General features: G+C 38.1%; 1 protein-coding gene across 2 annotated transcripts in view; it reads right to left on the minus strand.

Annotated features, from left to right (window-relative positions):
* The window catches only part of PSMD1 (proteasome 26S subunit, non-ATPase 1), a 98,639-nt gene that overhangs the window by 60,493 nt on the left and 12,682 nt on the right, over positions 1–25,464 (minus strand). For both annotated transcript variants that reach the window (XM_037063550.1, XM_037063549.1), the window contains exons 7-16: positions 23,196–23,422; positions 17,048–17,108; positions 16,040–16,168; positions 12,616–12,704; positions 12,074–12,152; positions 11,179–11,352; positions 9,531–9,642; positions 8,783–8,979; positions 7,736–7,831; positions 5,085–5,149 (exon numbers count right to left, since the gene is read on the minus strand). In XM_037063550.1, the coding sequence (XP_036919445.1) occupies positions 5,085–5,149; positions 7,736–7,831; positions 8,783–8,979; positions 9,531–9,642; positions 11,179–11,352; positions 12,074–12,152; positions 12,616–12,704; positions 16,040–16,168; positions 17,048–17,108; positions 23,196–23,422 (1,229 nt within the window). The remainder of the gene's footprint in view (positions 1–5,084; positions 5,150–7,735; positions 7,832–8,782; positions 8,980–9,530; positions 9,643–11,178; positions 11,353–12,073; positions 12,153–12,615; positions 12,705–16,039; positions 16,169–17,047; positions 17,109–23,195; positions 23,423–25,464) is intronic.

A 25,464-nucleotide genomic window follows, 5' to 3' on the forward strand; every position in this document is an offset into this window, starting at 1 on the left:
CGCACAACTAAGTTTAAAGACAACGAAGTTTTAGTAACAAAAATGCAGCCAAAACACAGAAAATTGAACTGTACGGGAGCCCAACAACAACGAACCATTCAGCCAGACCGCGTCACAACCCAGCGACTGGGTCGCCCCGCCCTGGTGAACACCTAAGGCTCTGCCCCTCATACATAACAGGTACAAACAGAGAGAAACATTATGTCTCAAGAGGAACTCAAAGCCCCAGAGCCTATAATTCCAAGAAACAGCCAACCATTCAGATGCACAGTTAAAAATACTGGTGATCAGGATGCTCACAGAACTGGTTGATTTTAGCCACAAATTAGAGGAACAAATGAAGGCTAAACTAATTGAAATGAAGGGAAATGCACAGGAAACCAATAGTGATGGAAAGGAAACTGGGACTCAAATCAAGGGAGTGGACCAGAAGGAAGAAAAATATGACCAAACAGAAAAGAATGAAGAAAGAAGAATTCAAAAAATGAGGAGAGGCTTAGGAACCTCCAGGACATCTTTAAACGTTCCAACATCCGAATTATAGGGGTACCAGAAGGGGAAGAGGAACAGCAACAAGTGGAAAACTTATCTGAACAAATAATAAAGGAGAACTTCCTCATTCTGGCAAAGGAAATAGACTTCCAGGAAATCCAGGAAGCTCAGAGAGTCCCAGAGAAGTTGGACCCAAGGAGGAACACACCAAGGCACATCATAATTACATTAGCCAAGACCAAAATGAAGGAGAGAGTTCTAGAAGCAGCAAGAGATGAGGGGACAGTCACCTACAAAGGAGTGCCCATCAGACTGTCAGTGGATTTCTCAAAAGAGACCTTACAGGCAAGAAGGGGCTGGAAAGAAGTATTCCAAGTCATGAAATCCAAAGACCTACAGCCAAGATTGCTCTATCCAGCAAAGCTTTCATTTAGAATGGAAGGGCAGGTAAAGTGCTTCTCAGATAAGATCAAATTCAAGGAGTTCATCATCACCAAGCCCTTATTATATGAAATGTTAAAGGGACTTATCTAAGAAAAAGAAGATAAAAAGTATGAACAGTGAAAGGACAGCAAACTCACAGTTATCAACAACCACACCTAAAGCAAAAGCAAACTAAGAGGACAGCTAGATCGGGAGTGGAACCATAGAAATGGAGATCACATCGAGGGTTAGCAACAGGGGAGTGGGAGGGGGAGAAGGGGGGAGACGGTAGGTAGAAAATAGGTAGGGGGGAGGACAAGAATAGTAGGGAAATATAGAATCTAAAGAACTTAAGACACATGGACAAAAGGGGGTGGAATGGTGAGGGAGGGGCTGTGCAGGGTGGAGGGGAATGAAGGGGGGGAATAGGACAACTGTAATGGCATAATCGATAAAATATATTTAATTTAAAAAAATAAAAAATAAAACAAAAACAACAACAAAAAATATTAAAAATAGAAAAAAAAGATTGCCATTTACAGTCTGGTTTATTATTCCATGTAGTCATGACTTTGCTTTGATCAGGAAATTGCCTAGATGGAAGGAGTAGGGAGGACAGTAGGTGTCTATCATAGAAAATAACAGGATCTTAAACTGGAGCAGTTACCTCAATCCAGGAACCTAAACTCCAATAGTCTTATAAACTGAGATTATGTTGCCAAAGCCTGACCAAAGACTTGGTTGAACTTCACACACAAAAATTTTTAATTTACCCTCTCGTTATTTTATTCTGGGAATAAATCCACTCTGTGTCAATTACTACCTAACTGATTGAATTTACAGAAAAGTGAATTTCTGTGCACCTCAGTTTCCTCATTTACATTTCACAAGGTTCATGAGGGTGAGTACATGTGGGCACTCTATAAATGGCAGGCAATTCTTTTTACTTTTGTTACTTGATTTTCATGCTTATCTCATATATTTATGTGGAGGGGGTCTGCAATGAAGACAGCCCAATATCTTCACCTTTTCTTTTCGGATTGGCCCATTTTTATGCCTCAACCTACTGTTTTATCACTCCCCCTCTCCATGCAACTTGTTTAAGAAAATTACTTCAAGAAATATGTTGGCTACTGAGCAACTCAGCCTAAGTAAACCAGGTATGTACCCTCCAAATGACAGAATCCTTTCCTACAACCTGGTTCTAATACACAGATCTTACAGGCTCTATGTCAGCTGCCAGGAAGAATATATCCAACAAACTTAATTTCTAAATCTTCAAAGCTTTTGTCCCTACCAGTCTAAGAGTTTTCAGCAGCATTAAGGGTCGATTATCTCAAATTAGAGGCAAAATAATTTGTTCCTAAAGACAAAACAAAACAAAACAAAAAAGCCCATTCTTCTCAGTTTTGGTTCTTGTCTCTAATATGATGGATTTGGCAAATGCATACGTTAATAAATACTTATATTCTATATGTGTATATATATATATTTATATTCTTGCCAAGTGTTGTAAGATTAAGTTTCCAGACATCACTCTAACAGCATTTCAAACTGTATTTTATGTGTGTGAAGGCATCTACAATTGTTTCTGGAAACCTAAAAATGGCAATCACACTAGAAATGGCAATCACACTGGCAAGGTCTACCCCTAGGCAATCTAGAAAAAAGGACTTTCTTCCCACATGCTCCACATGCCTCCAAATTTGTGTTTATGCTTAAACTCACACACACAGCAAGTATATAAACAGCTCATTAGCTGGATCTGACTATCCTAGGGAGAGCTCAGCAAGGCATAAAAGTAGCTCTTGGGAGACATCTGCTGCTGAAGCTGGGAATTTAGCACATGTGTGAACTATAGGAACTACCAGGGCAAAATGAATTTTGTTAATTTGAGTGCAAACACTGGTGAGGTTAAAAAGGAGTGAAAAAGTTTTTAATTATCTCATCAACTTCCTCTGTGGCAGAATATGCACACTAGGCCAATGATTTATATGATGTGAAATATAAAGCCACTGGTAAGGAGAATTAACAGCTGAGAAAAAACAAAACAAAGAGACTATCATGAGTAGGATTCTTTACACAAGTCAACAGTTGCTAAGAGTACACCTAGAAGATACACTTCCCATACTAAAATTATCTAGTTCCCTGATAAATTTTTTTAAAGATTTTATTTATTTATCTTTAGAGGGGAAGGGAAGGAGAGAGGGAGAGAAACGTCAATGTATGGTTGCCTCTGGTGAGTCCCCTGCTGGGAACTGGCCTGCAACCCAGGCATGTGCCCTGACTGGGAATCGAACCGCAATACTCTGGTTCACAGGCCAGCGCTCAGTCCACTGAGCTACCCCAGCCAGGGCCTTAGTTCCCTGATAAAATTTTTTTAAAAAACTCAAACCTCTCTGGATGGCAATAATAAAATCATTTATTTTTTGTGCCTAAACTCTAGAGCAAAAATATGGGAAGGTAAGGGTCACAACTTGGCTAGAATTATATACCAGAGATGGCTGGAAAGAAATAAAACTACTCAACTTATACTTTGCTTCTTCCATCTTTTCTCTCAGGAGAATGATTTTTAGATCACAAAGCTAAAAAGTAATGTGAAGATGGATCAAAATGCAAAATAGGTGAAGAGACTGACTGCTTAAATTAATTCAAATCTCTAAGCTTCACGAACCTTCTGCCTGAAACAGAACTTGTCAGTGTAAGTATGGAGTCACTGCTGAGGAACCTGCGGAAAGACAGTGGCAAAGGTACACAAAGGACTGTAAGCGCCTACATAAAATGTCCCAGTGTTCATAAAGAATCTTTTCAAGAAACCAGATTTGAAAAGTTAAAATTGTGGAGTCTGTTGCATGTCTTTCAAAAACTTGTAGAATAGCTTAACACATGTAGATTTTGTCAGATCTTAGAAAAGGAATCAATGAACACTAGACACATCTACTGATTTACAAAGAAACAATATGCAACTACTCACATACCCTGTTTCTGAGGCACCAGACTAACAGATCTGCATGACACCAAGTCTACAGAACTCAGTGAGGGCTCTCTAGTGTCTTTGTGAAAAATTGGACAAGTAGGGGTTGGAGGATAATCGGATGAACATTAGCATTTGGTTGAACAACCTAATTCAACGAAATTGACTGGTATAAGGAGAAATCAATTAGTATGCCATATGGGTCTGTGTTTTGCTGTTTTATTCAACATTTTTACCCACAATAGGAAGAAAATATTTTATAGCTTTCAGTAATTGGATAGCTTCCTATCTGGGATATAATGGAGAAGATCCTGTAATCATCCACAGTGGATGTTTCTAAGTATTTGTTGAGTTATGTCATAATCTTTACAACAAAGGTTCACTCCCTGCAACTCAAGGCAGAAAATCTATTCCAGAGATTTAAAAGAACATGAGGCACTTGATTCATCTAACATGCACCTTGGGAACTTATTTTATTGTATAATTTCATCACAAAAGCTATAACAAGCAGTGTCTAAATGGAGCTTGAGAAGTACTTTTAATTTTCCTTTATTATATTTTAAGATAAAACTGAAAAGTAGTATTTCAGATCAGAGCTAAGGAGACAATGAGAAGTACTGGAAGAAGTACTACTGCATCTACCAACATTATTGAGCCCAAAGTTACTTGGCTAATAAGTGGTGGAGCTAGGATTCAATACAGGATTCGGAGTGTGTCCTCTTAATCACTACTGTATTCTACGGCCAAGGGCATCTCCAAATCTTCAAGTCCAAAATAGTATCTTTATACCTGCAATTTTTTGCCCTTTTGCATTTAAACAAAGCCTATTACCTTTACTTTCATGAGAAAATTTCAAGAGCTTTACAAACCTGTGTAGAGATAGCATCGCATCTGAATTACCAATATACGTGGCAAGAGGAGTACTGAAGGTATTACTCAGATTTAAAAATTAATAAGCAGAAATGTTATGAATAAAGAATAACTAAAAGTCTTCTCAAATAGACTGTCAGAATTCCAAGACACACCTGCTTCTTTTTCAGGTGAACAGTACTAATTTTATTGTTAAATGGCCCTCACTCTGAACCTAGATATATTCCTTAGACATCTGAGTTTCTGTTTAAACTGTTACTGACTATGAGAAACAAAACATGAAAAGAAATGAAATACAAACAGAACTGGAAGTTAGAGTTATTACCTGAATAGAATGAACCCAAGTGATTCTACTGCTGCCCTTCTGACATCGTCATTAACATCGCTTACCTAGAAAAAAATGAAAATGTTACATTATGCCATGCATTTTATTACCACAGAAAATTTGTATGAGGCCCACATCATTCAAATATAAATTAGGACTTCCGCCAAGATGGAGGCATAGGTGGAAACACTGTGCCTTCTCCCACAACCAAGTTTGACTACAACAAAAGTTTTGGAGAACTAGGACACACCCAGAGACCAGAACACGGAATTATACGGAAGTCCGACAGCTACGAACCGTTCAACGGGGACCGTAAGAGAGGCGGAACCAGCAACGGAGCTGGGTCGGGCAGGACAGATCCCCCGACCTAGGCGCTAGGCGTGCGGGCAGCCCAAAGCCAGTCAGGGTGCGGGGCAGACTGACCAAGGTCGCACATTCGCGCACAGTGAGACGGACCACGCAGGCCCCAGGGGACGAACCCAGTGGTGGAGGGCCGACAGCGGTGACACACTCGAGTGCAGTGGAACGAAACGCGTGGGCCCGGTGACAGTGGTGGCTGCGGTGCCGGTGGGGGTCGCGGCAGCAGGCGGCGGAGGGAAGCCATTGTCCCTCTTTGACCCCGCCCCCACATACAACGTCACAACCCAGCACCTGAGTTGCCCTGCTCTGGTGAAAACCTAGGGCTCCCATCCTGCTACTTAACAGGCACGAACAGCCCAAAAGATGGCGCAAGAGGAACTCAAAGTCCCAGAGCCAATAACCCTAAGCGACCGAGAAATTGCCAGCCTCTCAGAAGCCCAATTTAAGACACTATTTATCAGGATGCTCACAGAACTGGTAGACTACAGTCACAAATTAGAGAAACATATGAAGGCTAAACTAATTGAAATGAAGGGAGATGTCCAGGAAACCAATAGCGATGGAAAGGAAACTGGGACTCAAATCAATGGAATGGACCAGAAGGAAGAACAAAACATCTGACCAGAAAGGAATGAAGAAATGAGAATTCAAAAAATGAGGAGAGGCTTAGGAACCTCCAGGACATCTTTAAATGTTCCAACATCCGGATTATAGGGGTACCAGAAGGGGGAAAGAAACAGCCACGAGTGGAACACTTATTTGAACAAATAATAAAGGAGAACTTCCCCAATCTGGCAAAGGAAATGGACTTCCAGGAAGTCCAGGNAGCAAAGCTTTCATTTAGAATGGAAGGACAGATAAAGTGCTTCTCAGATAAGGTCAAGTTCAAGGAGTTCATCACCACCAAGCCCTTATTATATGAAATGTTAAAGGGACTTATATAAGGAAAAGATGATGAATAATATTAACAGTGAAAGGACAGCAAACACACAGGTATTAACAACCACACCTAAAACAAAAGCAAACCAAGAGGACAGCTAGATCAGGAGTGGAACCATAGAATTGAATAACACATGGAGTGCTTGTAAATGGTGTGTGGGAGGAGGAGAAGAGGGGAGAAGGCACAGAAAATAGCATAGATGGTAGGTAGAAAATAGATAGGGGGAGGGCGAGAATAGTGGGGGAAATATAGAATCTAAAGAACTTGAGACACGTGGTTATAAACTAAGGAGGGGAGAATGGTGGGGGAGGGAGTGTGTGGGTGGAGGGGAATGAAGGGGGGGAATAGAACAACTGTAATGGTATAATCAATAAAATATATTTATAAAAAACAAATATAAATTAGACTTCATTAAAATGTTACTCCTTTATTAGAATGTCGTCCCTAATTTAGAAAAACTCATCTGAGAATTTCTTCATTTTAGGACTTAGAAGTTTCAAAACTTGGTGACAGTTAAGCTTCAGGGCTACTTCTAAAGACTATTTCAGCTGCATTATGGCTTTTGTGAGCTACACTGGAAATCTGTTCCTTCAACATTATTTTCAAAAACTTATGTCCTAAGGTTCAAGCAAAATACAAACATTTAGAATGTACCATATTCTGTACTGATAAAGGATAAATTATTAATAAATACTGTGGGATGTGAATATCTCTGGGAAGAAGTAGTTAACAATGGTTTAAAATCCTTTCTGCATGGGAAGATGATCTTGGGTTTATCTTCTTCCAGCACTGACAGTAGACATATACCAAGTTAAGACATATGTGGAATGCCCGCTGTATTATAGGCAACATTATTTATTGTTGATAAGCTACATCTGGATTAGGAGGACTGAGTGAAAAAGGCTCTTGGAAAACATGGTCATTGGCTTTCCTGTGTAATGTGTCTCTTGGACTAGACCATGTCCCTTGGGGGTGCCTAGAAGCTAACTACACAGGCTGTAAAAAGAAGTGGTTCCTATTGTTCTTAGATTTCCCAGTCCTGGGGTGGCTGCACAGAGTCACATGGTCTTGCCTCTTACAATAAGGGTACCCCTTGGAGTAGGGTTTCAGAAGTTGCACCTGAGGGACTTTAAGGACTTTCATTCATACTGACACCTTGTCCTATATCCGTATGAATAGTTCAGTGAACCTAATGCTAGCATATGGCTGATTATGGCCTATGAATGAGAATCTGAACCTGAGACCACAGGTAGTGGTCATGTGGCATAGGTGCTGCACTCACCTAAATACTTAAGGTTCATCTGCAAATTTTCCCTTCTACCCTATCCCCAAGAAAGGTCACAGTACTTACAGCAACATGCAGCAGGCGTCGAATAGCTTTGTTGTTACCCGAGCCACAGTAAGCCATGGCTACGGTATACATTCCAGATCGTCGAAGAATTGGGTCCTAAGAAAAAAAATTCAACATCAATCATCAACTTCTCATTTCAAACAGTAACTTCTACTGACTAATGGGCATAGTTGCATGAACTGGGAGAGTTCATTTTAGATTAAAAAGAACTCAAGAACTCTTTTGTGGTTGATATTTTCTAAATGAATGGGGAAATAAGACTAACACGACAGGAATTAACTGCTTGCAATCTCCAATGTTCTGTGCCACACGCCTGTCCTGCCTCACACATTTTAGGAAGCATAAACTCAGTATCAACACTTACTGCTCTGTGGCATTCAACTTCCACTTATCAAATGAACAACAAAGAAGCTTGGGTCTATTCTACATTCTAATTTGCTTTTGCTTTATCATTTAATTCATTTGGGGGCACTGAACACTGAGTGGAAGAGATATAGAGGTCTGACAGTTAAGCAAAATAATTAGTAGTTTTATCAGTAAATTATAGCAGTAGTTTTTTTAAGCAGATTATAGAGGACAGTATTAGCACTGAATATTTATGATAACCAATACGATTTTAAAAAGCAAACAAAAGACAATGGAAAGAACCTCATCCAAACAAGTAAGACTGGCACTATTTTTTTATAAAAAACAAGTAAATTATATTTTATTAAATGATTACGAAATCATTCCAAAAATACTATTTCTAAAAGAAATCAACTTGTAAATTTCTAAAAAAACTTTTGGGTCTCCTTATCTGAAAACTATTGATCTGAAGCCTGCATTAAATTTAAAATCCTTAAATTACTCGTATTCACACTTTTCAGTGTTTCTCTTTTCTAAATTCTATTAGATCTTATGTATCTTGTGAAAAGTTTTTATCAACAAATGCATTCTAAGGGGAACAGAGATAATTTCCAATGACACTACCGAGTGTTTTACAAATGGTGGAGATAACTGGAAGGTGCAGGTGTGCAAGGAGAAGAGGCTCAGTAACATGTAATTCACCTTATCACGGCAGAGAGACTCAATGAGAGCATCGGCCTCTTCCATCCTCCCATACATTACTAAAGCAATGCCAACTGCAAGACCACGCAGAATCTTCTCGTGCTGAGTTTCTTGTGCATAGCCAACCATGTCCTCAATAGCCTGAGCATTTTTAGAGCCCAGCATAACCAAACCTAGGGCCAAGCCAGCAGCTTCCCCTATTGAGTAAAAAGGAAAACATTAAAAAATTAGAGCCATGTCAGAAAACTCAATAAAACCTATCTTATTGGAAAGTGGCATATTAGCCTCAGCTATCCAAACAAGCTTCTGGCAGCATTCTTTTCAAACCATCTGATAAAAGGGAGGGTATTTTATAATCAAGTACATCTGTATATTTACAGCTAATTTCCTTTTACATCTTGACTGAACACACCATAGAATCTTTTATTAATTTCAAAGAAGTCATTATGACATTTTTCTACATTACCACCAAGCAGTATGGATAGCCCCATGACACAAGTAGATCACTAGTAAATGTCTATTTAAAAAGTCAGTTATACAGTGAGACACATAGCATAAAACATTTTTAAAAGCCTGTATATCACAAAATATATTTTTATGGGGAAAATGGGGAAAAATTCACTCCCTCTTTAAGTAGAAAAATCTGTTAAGATTTTTAAGAGGCTATGAATATTAGGTAGAAAGTAAATATTACAGTGACATTAAGTAATCCTAAAATTTGTTGTCTTTAGAAAGAATCGCTTATTACCTGTCACAGCATCATCCTGATAAAGGTTTGTTTTGAGCAAATCATACACATCCTGGCGTGCGGTCCCCATGGCAGCCAAGCCAAGGCCCAGACTGCCACCGTGTCGAACGATCTAGAGAGAAAGCATGGCCTCCATTGATCTGGTACATTGTACTTAAACCCTAAGCGTTTAGACTAATTTCAAAGTATGCTTTATGTAGAGCATTTTGCCTACTTAGGATGATCAAATAATTTGATTATCAAAAAGCCAGTGGTAACCTCAGGAATTTCAGTTTCAAAAGAATAGTGCTAAAAAAATAAAGAGAAGTGCTTGCTGTTGAAAAATAGTGAGTTGAAAAGTGAAAAGAAAAAAAGCGGAAGAGCCTATAACTCTCTTTCCATATGTTTGTATAAGAGGAGGAGAAAAATGACAACTAAGAGGAAGAAGCAAGTGCCAAGATCAGCTTTTGTTAGAAGTGAGTCCTGAATGTCCTTATGGGCTGAGTGGGAAAAGGCAGCACAGAGGGAGGCTGAAGAGGAGAAAAAGGTATCTAATGGAACATGGTTGTGAGTAAAGTGGGAGAAAACATAGTCAAAAGCAAAAGTTGGTCTTTACTTGAAGAAGGACACTTGGTCAAGTCATTTGTGAATGCACAGTATCCTTTTATTGGTGACAGAAACCCAATCTTGCTTGAATACTCCTCCCCCTCTGATTAGTCCTGGTGGGACTGTCATACTTTCCTCTAGCCAAAGTGTTGGTTTAGGACGGAAGATAGGCTGGATGCTCCTCTGGAATTTTAATCTTTCTTAAATGGAATGCCCCAAGAACCAAAACCTTTCAAGTTCACTCATCCTGACAATAAGGCCTGGAAGAGGCCTTCCTGTTATCTAAATCTCTAGAGCTGCCTTGCCTCTTAACCTTTGTGAGAAATGGTTCACCAGCTTCTCTTTAAGGTAGAGGTGGTTTCTGTTGCTGGCAACCAAAAACCTTTGTCTGATAGGAAAGTTCTTACCTAAGACCAGAAGAAACCAGGTAAGGCACAAGTAAATATAGATAAGGACTGTGGTTCGGGGGTTTGCTAGCTGGGGCAGATGTTTCTGTTGGCTTTAATCTTTTCATTAAAGCAGGATGACAAGTTTTTTGGCTGACTCAGCTACTCTCCTAAAAGTTTTCTAAAAAAGCCTCTCTAACATAGACATTAAAGTCCAAAATCCTATTTCAAGGTACTTTAAAATAAGACAGGGCTACCTAAGTTTTTCCAAAGTTTACATTTTAAAACTTATCAAAGATCAAAACAAGCAAGAATTCTGATTGCCAAGACAGTGTACGCAATTTCTTTGGGCCTTAGTTTCCTATAAAATGATGGGATTAGACTAAATAATCACTAAGGTCACTAGTACCATTACAAGACTAAAAAGTGTGGGGATGCAATGTCTGTTTTGCAAATACCAGGTACTTTATTTTGCTTGTTACCACATTTAAAGGATTGAGAAGCATAATTTTAACTTAAAGGGAAGGAAATCAGCTTTTAGAAAAAAATTCTGTGAGAACAGTACTGTTTTGGGAATTCCCAAATGTAACAAAATTTCTATTCACTACAACAATTTGGCAATATATTTTCCTGAACTCTTAACTAATGGAAATGTAGTTTTCCATTCTAACACTTACATCATTGCTGGCATTCTTAAGCTGGTTAAGCAGATAATCAATTATATCACCACCATGATTGGCATGAATGAGACCTAATGCATAGAGACCTCCACCTTCCTGATAGGCTGATCCTGGAGAGGTGTCCTTGGGGAGATATGTCGCCATTAACTGTAATGCTTCCTTCTCATGACCCTGTAAATTTGAGCCACAACAAAGGCATCAGTAAGAGAAAGTGAAAAAAAAGAGCAAACATTTTCTATGATTACTGTTTTTCTCCAGCATGCTCACTTGCTGAAAGATGAGGAGGAAGGGGGGCTTTCTCATACAACTTTATCACTTGAACAAAAGAAAAGCCTTTAAAAGACTCAGTCCTATCCTGCTTAGAAAAAATGCTTCAATTTTTTCCCTTGTTTTATAACATTTCCCCAAATTCATCTTAGACTATGCCAATAACTTATTTCAGTTCATCCTTTAAGAAATGGCTTAGCTAGTTTTCATAGGAAAAGGATTTCTACCTTTTACTAAAAATAAACACATATACCCTGGCTGGTGTGGCTTAAGTGGTTGAGTGGCCTGAGAATCAACGGATCCAGAACCGAAGGAGCGCTGGTCCCATTCCTGGTCAGGGCACATTCCTGGGCTGCAATCCAGGTCCCCAGTAGGGGGCGCATGAGAGGCAACCACACATTGATGTTTCTCCCCCACCCCCCACCTCTCTGAAAAATAAAATCAATAAAATCTTTTTTAAAAAAGCAACACATATATATGTACTTTAATAGCTTTCTTTATCCTTCCTTGAACAAGACTAACAAAATGTACTTGTCAATTAATTATAGTAAACTTTTATTTTTCATTAACTTCAGAAAAATTGCTGTTCTAATGCCTGTTTACACTGGTCAGTGCATATTATTACCTTGTGAATTACACCCAAACTGGCTGTAGCTGTAAATTTTGCCCAGTTAGTGGCCCTGGCCAACCATTCCAAGTTATCTCTGTAAGAAAAGAAAATTAAGCAATACTATTGAAACAAATTCCATAAAGCTTTTTAAAATACTAAAGTCAAAGCATTAAAAATTTACCTTGAGCTATATACATCATTTCACTTTATGATTCTCAAATTACTGCTGATTCTATTTTACCTCATAAGTTGTTCTTAATATTTTGAGGACTCTAAAAAATGCATGATAGGTAATTCCACTATGAACAAAAACAAAACTATATTAAATTCCTGAGCTTAATATATTTCATTCAAAAGCTGATACTTAAGCCAACTATGAAGAGAATTAATTTTGCCTTAAAACAAGGAGGCATATCAATAAAAAAGTAGCAATATAAAGTAACAAAAAATTTTTTAAATTCAGAATTGGCAGACAATGGAAGTTCTCCGCATCCATGTAACAATGCCAACAGTCTATTAGAGATGATTGCAAAGTGCAAACTTTCAAGTATATTTACCTAAGAAACTGGTCGCTGGTAGTCCCACAATGCATAAAAGAGTTTGCTATAACGGTGGCTGTGTGACATACAGAATTCCGTACTGCATCCTTACAAAAACAAAAAGATTTTTATCACTAGCAGAGTATTCATACACACTCTGAGTATTCATTCACCCATGAACACACAAAAGTCCTTGTTTTGTGGTGAAACATGAATATACTGAACTGATATGTAAGTAATTGATCTTGGCTATTTTGTTATAAAGATTAAAAACAAGCAAGTCAAACAGAGCTTTATTTGTGGTTTTAACTTGAGGTCATTAGATTTTTAGTTAGGTTAATTTAGACAGCAGATCTCTAGTTTTTGGTCTCTGAGTAGTGTAACTTGCCATTTCTCCAAGCCTGAGGCCCGGAGGTGCCGTGGGAGCTTGAGCAATGCTGCGCCTCCTTTAGCACCGTACCTCAGAAGTGAAGAGGTACATAATTAATTGCATTAATTATGTAATTCTGTGTCTTTTTGCCATTTGTAAAACTGTACTGAAAGTTTGGAGAAGCATTATTATATATGCTTTAATCAAACAACTATTTGGTAATGGAATAGTATATGAATTTAAAAAAAATAAATAACTTTAGGAAAAGGGTATTGGGTAAAAAGGGAATGGGAAAGAAGATTTTTCATGTTATATATCTTTTCATATTTAAACATTTTCTGAAGCAGATAAATTTACTACCTGTTCAACAATTAAAATTAATGTTAATTGTAGTAATCAGCATCCCAACAAGGGTTTCAACAATAAGGTAAGAACTTCTGTTCTAAAGCTTACAGTTCAGAGGGAAAATAGACAAATAAACTATATCAATGTATTGACTGGGGTACTTGTCCAAATGTTACATATAGATTAAAACAAAAAGTTAGCCGAAAGAATTCTGGTCAAGATGGAGGTGTAGGTAGACACACTTTATCTCCTTGTGCAACCACAGAAAGAATTACAACTAGATCTCAAAACAACACCTAGAACCATCAGAAAATTGAACTGTATGAAGTCCGACAACCAAGGATTCAAAGAAGCCACATTCAACCAGACAAATAGGAGGGTCGGAGTTTCGGAGATGGGTGGAAAGGCAGTGGCAGCAGAGGAAGGAGGGATGGGTGGTGTCACAATGGTGTATGGTGTATAAAAATCAGGAGGGATAACTCAGGAAGAAGGGATCCCAGCCCCAGGTCAGACTGCACAGCTCAGGGTCCCAGCACCAGAAGATAAATCCCCATAACTTCTGACTGTAAAAACCAGTGGTAGTTGGGGTGGTGGAAGAAAATGTCAGATTTTCAGGAAACTTCGCTTGTAAGGGCCCACAGGGTCTTCAAACGTTCACAAACCCACCCACTTTGAGAATCAGCACCACAGCAACAGCAACTTATGGGGAGTGGGTGAAGTGACTGGGAACAGGAAGCCAGGCAACAGCACCGCCCCCTGAGCCCTCTACCTACACAAAGCCAGTAAGTGGTGAAGAGGGTTGCCCCACCCTAGTGATTACCTAAGGCTCCGCCCCACACAATTCGCAGGTGCCTTTTCTATAAGAGGCCACTCTACTAAGACAGGGAGGCGAAGCAGCTCTACCTGATACACAGAAACAAACACAGGGAGGCTGCCAAATTGAGGAGACAAAGAAATATGGCCCAAATGAAAGAACAGAACAAAACCCCAGAAAATAGAACTAAATGAAATAGAGATAACCAACCTATCAGATGCAGAGTTCAAAACACTGGTGATTTGAAGAACTCAATGGGTATGGAAGCAACATAAAGGAAGAAATTAAGGTCACACTAAGTGAAATAAAGAAAAATCTACAGGGAACCAACAGTGAAGGGGAGGAAGCCAGAATGTGAATCAATGATTTGGAACATGAGGAAGAAATAAGCATTCAACCAGAACAGCAAGAAGAAAAAACAAAAATAAAAACAAAACAAAACAAAACAAAACAAGGATAGTGTAAGAACCCTCTGGGACATCTCCAAATGTACCAACATCCAAATCATAGAGAGGCCAGAAGAACAGGAAGTGCAAGAAACTGAAAACTTATTTGAAAAAAATAACAAAAGAAAACCTTTTTAATCTGATGAAGGAAATAGACATACAAGTCCAGGAAGCACACAGAGTCCCAAACAAGTTGTACCCAAAGAGGAGCACACCAAGACATATCATAATTAAAACGCCAAAGGTTAAAGATAAAGAGAGAATCTTAAAAGCAGCAAGAGAAAAGCAGAGAGTTACCTACAAAAGGAATTCCCGTAAGACTGTCAGCTGATTTCTCAAAAGAAACTTTGCAGGCAAGAAGAGGTTGGAAAGAAGTATTCCAAGTCATGAAATGCAAGGGCTTACATCCTGGATTACTCTATCCAGCGAAGCTATCATTTAGAATGGAAGGGCAGATAAAATCTTTCCCAGACCAGGTGAAGCTACAGTAGTTCATCATCACCAAGCTATTATTACATGAAATGTTAAAGGACTTAAGAAAAAGAAGATGATCAAAACTGTGGACATTAAAATGGCAATAAATCTATACTCCCTTCTCCTCTCTCTATAAAATAAAAAATCTAAAAACAAACAAACAAGACAAAACAAAAAAACCCAAGAAAACAAAAAACCAAGTTAAGCAAACAGGAACAGGAACAGAATCATAGATATGGAGATCATTTGAAGGGTTATCAGGTGGAAGGGGGAAGGGGGAGAATGTGGGAAAAGGTGCAAGGATTAAGAAGCATAACTGGTAGGTATAAAACAGACAGAAGGATGTTAATAATAATATAGGAAATGAAGAAGCCAAAGAACTTAAATGCCCAACCCATGGGCATGGATTAAGGTGATGAATTGCTGGAAGGAAGGGAGGTAATAGGCAGAAGGGGGTAAAGGGGAAAAATTAGAACTATAATAGCATAATCAATAAAATATATATTTTATTAATGTTTTTTTAAGATTTTATTTATTTATCTTTAGAGGGGAAGGGAAGGAGAGAGGGAAAGAAACATCAATGTGTGGTTGCCTCTCACGTACCCCCTTACTGGGGAGCTAGCCTGCAACCCAGGCATGTGCCCTGAGTGGGAATCGAACCAGTGGCCCTTTGCTTCACAGGCCTATGCTCAATCCACTGAGCTACACCAGCCAGGGCAAAATATATATTTTTAAAAAGTTAGCTAAAGAAAATAAAATAAAATAATCCACTAAGTTTCCCAATGAGAGAGCAGCACAAAAACAGGAGCTCAATTTATATTAATTCTCTTCATCAACAAGTTTAAGAGTTTCTCCCATTGTTACTTTTACAGAAACTTATTTCCTTAATCAGGAATAAAATACAATAAAGAATTCAATAAGAAATAAATATAAGTACTTATACTGAAAAAAGAAATATCTTTAAAAAGCCTCTATTATAGATGAATTTCCTACCTTTGTGTTTTTTAGAATCATGAGATCTGTGTTATTATTTCGTATTAAAAACTGCAGATGTAACTCAATAGCCATTTCACCACTTAAAATTTTAATCATTTTCAAAGTCTGATCCTTGGGCTCTGGACTCTGCCAAAACAAATAAACAAAGAGTGAAAATCCACATATTACTGAGATTCACTGTACCAACTTTAACAGCCCTAAATCAGTGAAATTCATAGTTCATACCTATAACACTCATATTTTAATAGTAGAATCTAGAAAACTCATGTATAACTTATTAGATACTATGGAGATACGATACCAGCTTGATGAAAGAATTCATTCTGAACTAGCTTTCAATGCAAAATATTTTACTATACAAAAAAAGCTGTAAAAGAATAATAACTCATCATTGATAATATGTAAGAAACACTTTTATAGAGAGCCAGCTTATACTCCAGGTGAGAAAATGCCTAATCCTGAGAAATTCAAAAGAACCTTTAATCAGCATGTCTATATTATCTCATGAATTGCCAGGCCATACACAAAACTACCGATCCAGGTGAAGGACAGTTTAGGTTCATACACCTGAGCATCAGAAACTAAAGTCCTCATGGAGGAAAAATTTATCTCCATTTATATGCTGCTCTAATACTTAGCCAACTCTTCTATACAGCATGTATACCAAGGAAAACAAAGACAATTAAACTGCCCCCTCTATGAGAAGTTGACATTTACATAGAGACCACACTTTTTCGCTCCCTGTGATAAGGGATTCAGAGTTATTCTGAATAGATTTCATTCTTTGGAGAGAATATTATGATTTAATTTTATCTAAGTTAGGTGCTGTCTAGAACTGGACTTTAAAATTTTACTTTTTACAGAAAATCCATTTTTATAAAATGACTCTCGTATCAAACCTAATAATATATCTCCATAAAAACAGGTATGTAACACTTGAAAATAATTTACAATATACTGTGGAAATATACATTAAAAAGCAACCTCTTCAAAAAGCACACTTACCACTTCTGGTGTTTTTCCTACAAGTACACTACCAGTTTTTTCTTCTGTTTCCATTGATTCACTAAAACGAAAAGAACCAACTGTTACTAATTTGATAAATCTTTTCTGAACAGTATATGTGGGTGATATGTTATCAAATTGCAGATGTGAACAATGTCCAAATTAAATATTTTACAAGGAAAAAAATGTTTAATCACTTCATAAATATTGCAGTTAAGAAACAGAAAAAATTCTAATAAGATGAAGGTGGTCCAGTCATTGAATTTTTTCCAGATATATTAATAAAAATACACAAAGCAACTAACTAGGTTAGCAAAATGCATGAGCAACAAACATAGCCGACACTGTCTTCTAAGTCTAAGCACTATTCTTTGAGGAAGAGAGGCTGAGTAAGGAATCCAAACAAAAAAGGAAAAGGCCCAAATAAAAGTGGGAAAGGAAATAGAGCAAAAGTAGGTCTCAGAACCTAATATGTCATTTGTTTAATACTCCATCCCACAATGGACAAGGAAGCTCTAAAGGGCAGTGAAATGACAAAAACTACCTTAAATGAGCCTTCTTTGTAAAAATTTACAAAAACTAACTTCAAGGAAGATAAGCCACAGAAAAGGATCAAAGTAAAATCCCATCAAGTATTGTAAGAGAACCATTTTTAGAGGAGGTAAAAGATAAAGAATCACACATCGTGTAAAAGAATATTACATATTGAAATTAGAATTTCTAATTCAGAAATGAAACAGACCTAGGAAAAATTAGAAATGAAAGAGAAAAAGTGATCATTTCAGAAATGAAGATTAATTCAGAAGGAACATGAGAACAAATAAATACCATGCAAGAAAAGGAGACAAAAGAAAATATTTTAAATCTAAAAGAAACAAACTAAAAGCTATTCCCCAAAGATCAGGAACAAAGTAAAGATGTTCACTCTCATCACATCTATCTAACAATGTACTGGAAATTCTAGCCAAATGCAGAAAAACAAGGGGGAGAAGGGCCCTGGCTGGTGTAGCTCAGTGGATTGAGCACAGGCCTGCAAACCAAAGGATCACGGTTCAATTCCCAGTCAGGGAACATGCCTGGGTTGCAGGCCAGTTCCCGAGTTCCTGGCAGGGGACGCACAAGAGGCAATCATACACTGATATTTCTGTCCTCCTCTCCTTCCCTCCCCCTCTAAAGATAAATAAATAAAATCTTAATTGCCCCCCCAAAAAAACAAGGGGGAGAAGGTATAAAAGTTATAAAGGGAGAAGTAAAATTTCTAGTCTCAGATGACATGATCCCTATGTTGAAAATTCTATCAAAGGATCTATAAAAATATTTGCTAGCTACTAAGTGATTTAAGCAAGCTTGTGGAATTCAACATTAATATACAAAAATGAATTATATTTCTATATATTAACAAACAAAATAGAGAAATCAACACACTGTAAACTGATTTTTGTCAAAGGCACCAAGGCAATTCGAGAGGGAAAAGACCAATCTTTTAAACAAGCGATGATGCAACAACTAGACACCCACACATTTAAACAAACCATTTACTCCTACCTTACACCATATACAAAGAATTAAGCTGAGATCTACCACAGGCAGAAAACACAAAGCCTGAAACTGTAGAGCTTCTAGAACAAGACTAGCAGAACATCTTTGCAACTATGGATTGGTAAACAATATCTCAGATGGGATCTCAAAACGAGAAACTGGATTATCAAAAAATAAAAACTGTTTATCAAGATACCACAACTAAAATGAAAAGATAGGTCAAAAATGGAAAGAAAATATTTGTAACAATATCTGACAAATGACTTGTATTAATATCACAATTACATAGTACTTCATACCATGGGAATAAGTACTATTAAAAAGACTGATAATATCGAATGTTGACAAAGATGTAGAACAATTGGAATGCTCATATATTGCATTTGGAAGGATAAAATGAGCAACCATGTTCAAACAGTTTGGCAAATTCTCCCCACATTAATCATATGCCCTGTGATCCCCTTATTCTAATCTTAGGTATTTATCCCAGAGGAATAAAAACACTTGTCCACAAAAAGACTTGTATCGGTCTTTTTGTGGACATCCTTGTACATCCTTGTATAAGGATGTTCATAATAAACAATAACTGGAAATAACTCAAATGTCCATCAGTATAGGAACAAACAGGACTTCTGGCCAAGACGGAGTCATAGGTGGAGACACTGTGCCTCCTTGCAAAACCAAATTTAAGGGCAACAAAGGTTTAGAAACAAAAACACAACCAGAACAGACAGAAAATTGAACTGTACCGAAGTCCGACAACAATGAACCATTCATCCAGACTAATAAGAGGGGCAGAGTCGGTGGCCGGAGGAGAGGGGTCCTGCCAGGAGGAGGCAGTGACTGGTGACCCAGTGGGCATGGGATGAAAACCCAGTAAGGCTAGCAAGGAGGCTAGCTGACCGTAGACACACATTTGCGTGCAGATAAAACAGGTAAAAAACGGGCAGTGAGACAGACCACTCAACCCAGAGCCCCAGTGACGGGGAATAAAATCTAAAAGCACCAACTGAAAAAACTTGTGGAGGGGTTGAGGTGCCGGGAGAGGCTCCCAGCCTCACAGGAGAGTTCACTGCAGAGACCCACAGGGTCCTAGAATGTACACAAGCCCACCCACCTGGGAACCAGCACCAGAAGGGCCAAATTTGCTTGTGGGAAGCAGCAGAGGGGACCAAAATCTGAGAGAGTGCAAAACAAGCACCATTGCTCCCTCTCTGATCCTGTTCCCACATACAGCATCACAACCCATCGACCTGGGTTGCCCTGCCCTGGTGAACACCTGAGGCTTCACCACTCATGTAACAGGCACGGACTGACCAAAAATGGCTCAATCAGAAGAACAAATCAAAGCTCCAGAGCCAATAATTTCAAGTGACAAAGAGACAGCCAACCCATCAGATGAACAGTTCAAAACACTGATGATCAGGATGTTCACAGAACTGATTGATTATGGTCGCAAATTAGATGAAAAAATGAAGGCTACCCTAAGTGAAATGAAAGAAAATGCACAGGGATCCAATAGTGATGGAAAGAAAACTGGGACTCAAATCAATAGTGTGGATCAGAAGGAAGAAAGAAACAACCAAACAGAAAAGAATGAAGAAACAAGAATTCAAAAAAATGAGGAGAGGCTCAGAAATCTCCAGGACATATTTAAACATTCCAACATACAAATTATAGGGGTACCAGAAGGGGAAGAGGAACAGTAACAAGTGAAAAAGTTATTTGAACAAATAAAGGAGAACCTCCCCAATCTGGCAAAGGAAATGGACTTCCAGGAAGTCCAGGAAGCTCAGAGAGTCCCAAAGAAGGTGGACCCAAAAAGGAATACACCAAGGCACATCATAATTACATTACCCAAGATTAAAATGAAGGAGAGAATTCTAGAAGCAGCAAGAGATAAGGGGATAGTCACCTACAAAAGAGTTCCCATCATACTGTCAGCTGATTTCTCAAAAGAGACCTTGCAGGCAAGAAGGGGCTGAAAAGAAGTATTCCAAGTCATGAGAGGCAAGGACCTACAGCCAAGATTGCTGTATCCAGCAAAGCTTTCATTTAGAATGGAAGGGCAGATAAAGTGCTTCTCAGATAAGGTTAAGTTGAAGGAGTTCATCACCACCAAGCCCTTATTATATGAAATGTTAAAGGGACTTATCTAAGAAAAAGAAGATAAAAAATATGAACAGTGAATGGAGAGCAAACTCACAGTTATTAACAACCATACCTAAAACAAAAGCAAACTAAGTGGACACCTAAAACAGGAGCAGAGCCATGGAAATGGAGATCACATGGAAGGTTAGCAACTGGGGAGTGGGAGGAGGAGTGGAGAAGGTACAGGGAATAAGTAGCATAAATGGTGGGGATAAAATGAACAGGGGGAGGGCAAGAGTAGTGTGGGAAATGTAGAAGCTAAAGAACTTATGACACATGGACTTGAACTAAAGAGGGGGAAGGTGGGTGGGAGGGGGTGTGCAGGGTGGAGCGGAATGAATGGGGGCGGGAATGGGACAAGTGTAATGACAGAATCAATAAAAGATACTATAAATAAATAAATAAATAAATGAATGAATGAAAGAATAAACAAACTGTCCTGGCTGGTGTGGCTCAATGGATTGAGTGCTGGCCTGTGAACCTTTTGGTCACTGGTTCAATTCCCTGCCAAAGCACATGCCTGGGTTGCAGTCCAGGTCCCCAGCTGGGGTCATGCAAGAGGGAACTGACTGATGTTTCTATTGCACATCGATTTTTCATTCCCTCTCTCCCTCCCATCCCCTCTCTCTGAAAAGAAATAAATAAAATCTCAGAAAAAGAAGGATAAATGAACAGTGATATATTCATACAATGAAATGCTACTCAGTAGAGCCCTGGCTGGTATAGCTCAGTGGATTGAGCGCGGGCCTGCGAACCACAGGATCGCAGTTTGATTCCCAGTCAGGGCACATGCCTGGGTTGCAGGCCAGTTCCCAGGAGGGGACTCATGAGAGGCAACCATACATTGATATTTCTCTCCTTCTCTCCTTCCTTTCCTCTCTAAAGATAAATAAATAAAATCTTTAAAAAAAAAAAGAAATGCTACTCAGTAATAAAAAAGATTCAGTTACTGCTTCATACAAAAACATAGCTGTATACCAGAGGCATTATGTTGAGTGAAGAAAGCAGAAACAAAATAACAAATGTCGTATGATCTCACTTTTATAAAGTTCGAGAACTGGCAAAGCTAATCTATGGTGACAGAAATCAAAACACTGGACACCTCAGGGGCAGGGAACTGACCTGGATGAGCAGAAGGGGAGTTTCTGGGATGATAATAGAGGTGATGGTTACGTAAGTGTTTATACTCTCAGAATTCACTGAACTATATAATTGAGATGTATACATTTTACTGTATTTAAATTATTATTCAATCAGAAGAAAAAATTAAACAGCAGAAAATGACTCAAAAGTGACAAACACAGAAGATGGGCAAAGAAAAATAACTTAAATAGAGTAAGAGCCCCCCAAAGAAGAAAAATAAAGAGAATACTAAAAACTAAAGTTCAAGAAAGTCTTACTGAGGAAGGGATATTTTTAGTGTTTTGAGGACCAGTAAAAAGGCCAGTGAGATCTGAAGGTGGTAAGGAAGAAAGTAGCAAGAAGGATATGGGGAGGACAGGTCACTTTTTAGGCCTTGTAGGCCACTTTTCAAGACTTACAATAAAAAAAAAAGATTTTTATTTATTTATTTTGAGACAGAGAGGAAGAGAGAAAGGGAGGGAGACATCAGTGTGTGGTTGCCTCTTGTGCACCCCCAGTTGGGGACCTGGCCTGCAACCGAGGTCCCCAATGCAACCGGGTGCCAACAGTTCGAAGATTCTGGATGTGCCCTGACTGGGAATCAAACTGGTGACCCTTTGGTTCGCAGGCCAGCATTCAATTCACTGAGCCACACCACCCAGGGTGCAAGACTTACAATTTTTTTTAATTGTGCCCATTTAAAAAAATATTTTATTTATTTATCTTTAGAAGGGAAGGGAAGGAGAAAGGGAGAGAAATATCAATGCATGGTTGCCTCTCATGCGTCCCCTGCTGGGAACTGGCCTGCAACCTAGGCATGTGCCCTGACTGGGAATTGAACCTTGATCCTTTGGTTCATAGGCCTGCACTCAATTCACTGAGCCACACTAGCCAGGACAAGACTTGCAATTTTATATGAAATGTTTTTAGGTTTCAGAAGGATAACTTTCACTGTTAGTGTGGACAACTTTAAAAGGAAAATAAGCAGGCAGAATAAAGACACACTTAAGTTAAAAAATTTTCGTAAGTGGCCTAAGTGTGTATAAAAATATAAGAAAATAAAACCTAATACTGTTAACAGCCTAAGACATATGTATATTTAGTTCTAATGGAAGCACAAAAAGGTGAGAATGTTTCTTATTTCCAAATATGGAACTTAAATCCCAATTAGATGGCACCCATGCTGTCTGGCAGGTGCTCCCTGTAAAAGCAAAAGAAAATTGCTTTTACTTCTTTCCAGAAGGATCCATTTCTTTGGTTTTCCTTAATGTATCTAGGACAGTGCAAAACAAAACAGCCTTAACCAGACTTTAGAATCTACGAGAGATACTTGTACCTGTCCTTCTCTGGTCCTGGAACAGTACCCGTATTGGTAGATCCAGGAACAGAAGCAATAGGGGTGCCAACGGTTCGAAGGTTCTGGATTACAGATGACAAAAACTGCTGGCTAGCACTTTCATACAAATCAAAACAAATCTGATAAGCCATCAGGAGGTTGTCTTCCTTCACCAGTTTTTCTAAGATATCACTCACAGCCTGGGGATCATCTAAGAAAATTAAGCACTGAAATGCAAATAAAGAACAATTACATAATTACCAGAAACTTTGTTTACAAGATACTTAAGAGTGTCAGTCAACATATAGGAAACCTTAAAATACAAGCACAGGGAAGTGGGGGCAGACTAACCATCTAGTCTAGCATTCCACTTCTGATCCTGGCACTAGAAAATGGCATCTGCTTTCCATAGGAAAATCCATACAAATTATACTTACAGCTCCTAGTATCATGCTTGGTGATTAGCTACATTCAGTAACTGGCTGGTGAATGAATTGTGGCTTCTGTAAATTTTACCCATAATTTACGTTTAAGTGCTCCTTAACTTGTAATTTCTGCTTTACCATAAATTGCAGTAGTCAGTCATTCATTTAACACACACTGCAGGTGCTGGGCCAGGATAAGATGAACTAAAATGACCACCTTGAAGCACTGTTCTAACTATTGTTATCATCTGCCATATGTTTTAACAAAATTATCCATAAATGTGAGAAATTTCTTTTAAGAATTTAAATTTTCTTGTTCCCCTCAGTAGCAAATAACTCAATTTTAAAATGAACACATAATCAAAATTAGTACAAATTGAAAACAGGAAATAATAGAAACAAAGTAAGTGGTACGTAACAGGGGAATGGCTAAGTACGGTAAAGTGCAGCCACTAAATGACTGCTGCATAACCAAGAAAGAGTTAGAACAAGTCTGTGAGGAGCTAGAACATTAAAAAAAGAAGAAGTTAAACTGAAGGACGTATCTGACTGATAACGGTTTGCCTCCAGGAAATGAAACTTGGGAGCTAGAAGAAAAGGGTGGGAAGAAGGTTTTACACTGTTTACCCCTTAGTTCATTTTGAACTTTGAAGCATGTGAATGTATTATTACCTGTTAACAAATACTTTTTACAAATATAAATTTTTAAAAAGTCTTAAAGGCACAAGGAATAAAAAAGCTAAAAGAAATAAAATTTCCTGAGGAATAAAACTGAACTTACACAGAGGAAGAGGGCAGAGGACAACTGTTTTTTATACACATTTAAAAAAACTATTTAAAATTATTAAAAACTACTTAGAAGAGCAAACAAAACTCCAAAAACCTATATAAAGAAAACTGAAAGAAAATACACTAAAATGTTGACTTCGAGTGATATAAATGTGGATATTTTTCTTCTAGCTTTTTGTTTCAAACTTGCCCCAAAAAGCACTTTTAAAAGATTAATCTAAATTTAAAAAATGTGCAGGATGAAAACACATATTGAGAACATGTCTGACAATGTGTGACAAAATGCTTGCTCTAAAGAGAAAACAAAAATTTTTACAGTGTGATGATTGTTAAAAGATAAACCTACACAGTGTGGAGTTACCTCAAAAAATTAAAAAATGAAAATGCCTTATGACCCAGTGATTCCATTTCTGGGACTATATCTGAAGAGCCCAAAACACTAGCTCAAAAGAATATATGCACCCCTATGTTTACCGCACTACTTGGCTGTAAAAATGAAGGAAACCTTACCCTTTGTGACAGCATGGATGGACCTAGAGAACATTGTGCTAAGCGAAATAAGCCAGTCAGAGAGGTAAATACCATGTGATCTCATACCAAAGTGGAATATAATGAACAAGATGAACTATCAACCAAAATATCAAACTCATAAACAGAGAGCAAGCTAACAGCTGTGACGGGGTGGGGAGAGTGGCCAGAGGGATTGAGTCCCCCAATGCCCCCCAAAAGAGAGAAAACACAGACATGGACAACACAACAGTGTGGTGACTACTGAAGGTGGTGAAGGGTGGAGGGGGTATTATTTTGCACTAAGAAAATTTTTTAAAAACTTGTAAGCAAATTCATACATGGAAAGTGATAAAAGAAAATATACCCAAATGTTTTTTGGTTGTGTTTGGGTAATGAAACCAAAGATAATTTTTATACTTGAAATTCTTTTTTAGAATGATGTAACACGGGTATAATTTTTGTTTTCTTCTTCCCTTTTTAATCATCTTCCTTTCTAAAATTTCCTTAAATGCTTGGATTATTTTAAAAATGAAAAAAAGAATACA

This window comes from Sturnira hondurensis, unplaced genomic scaffold, assembly GCF_014824575.4.
Source record: "Sturnira hondurensis isolate 20B ecotype Veracruz unplaced genomic scaffold, ASM1482457v3 Scaffold0014615, whole genome shotgun sequence".
NCBI lineage: Eukaryota > Metazoa > Chordata > Mammalia > Chiroptera > Phyllostomidae > Sturnira > Sturnira hondurensis.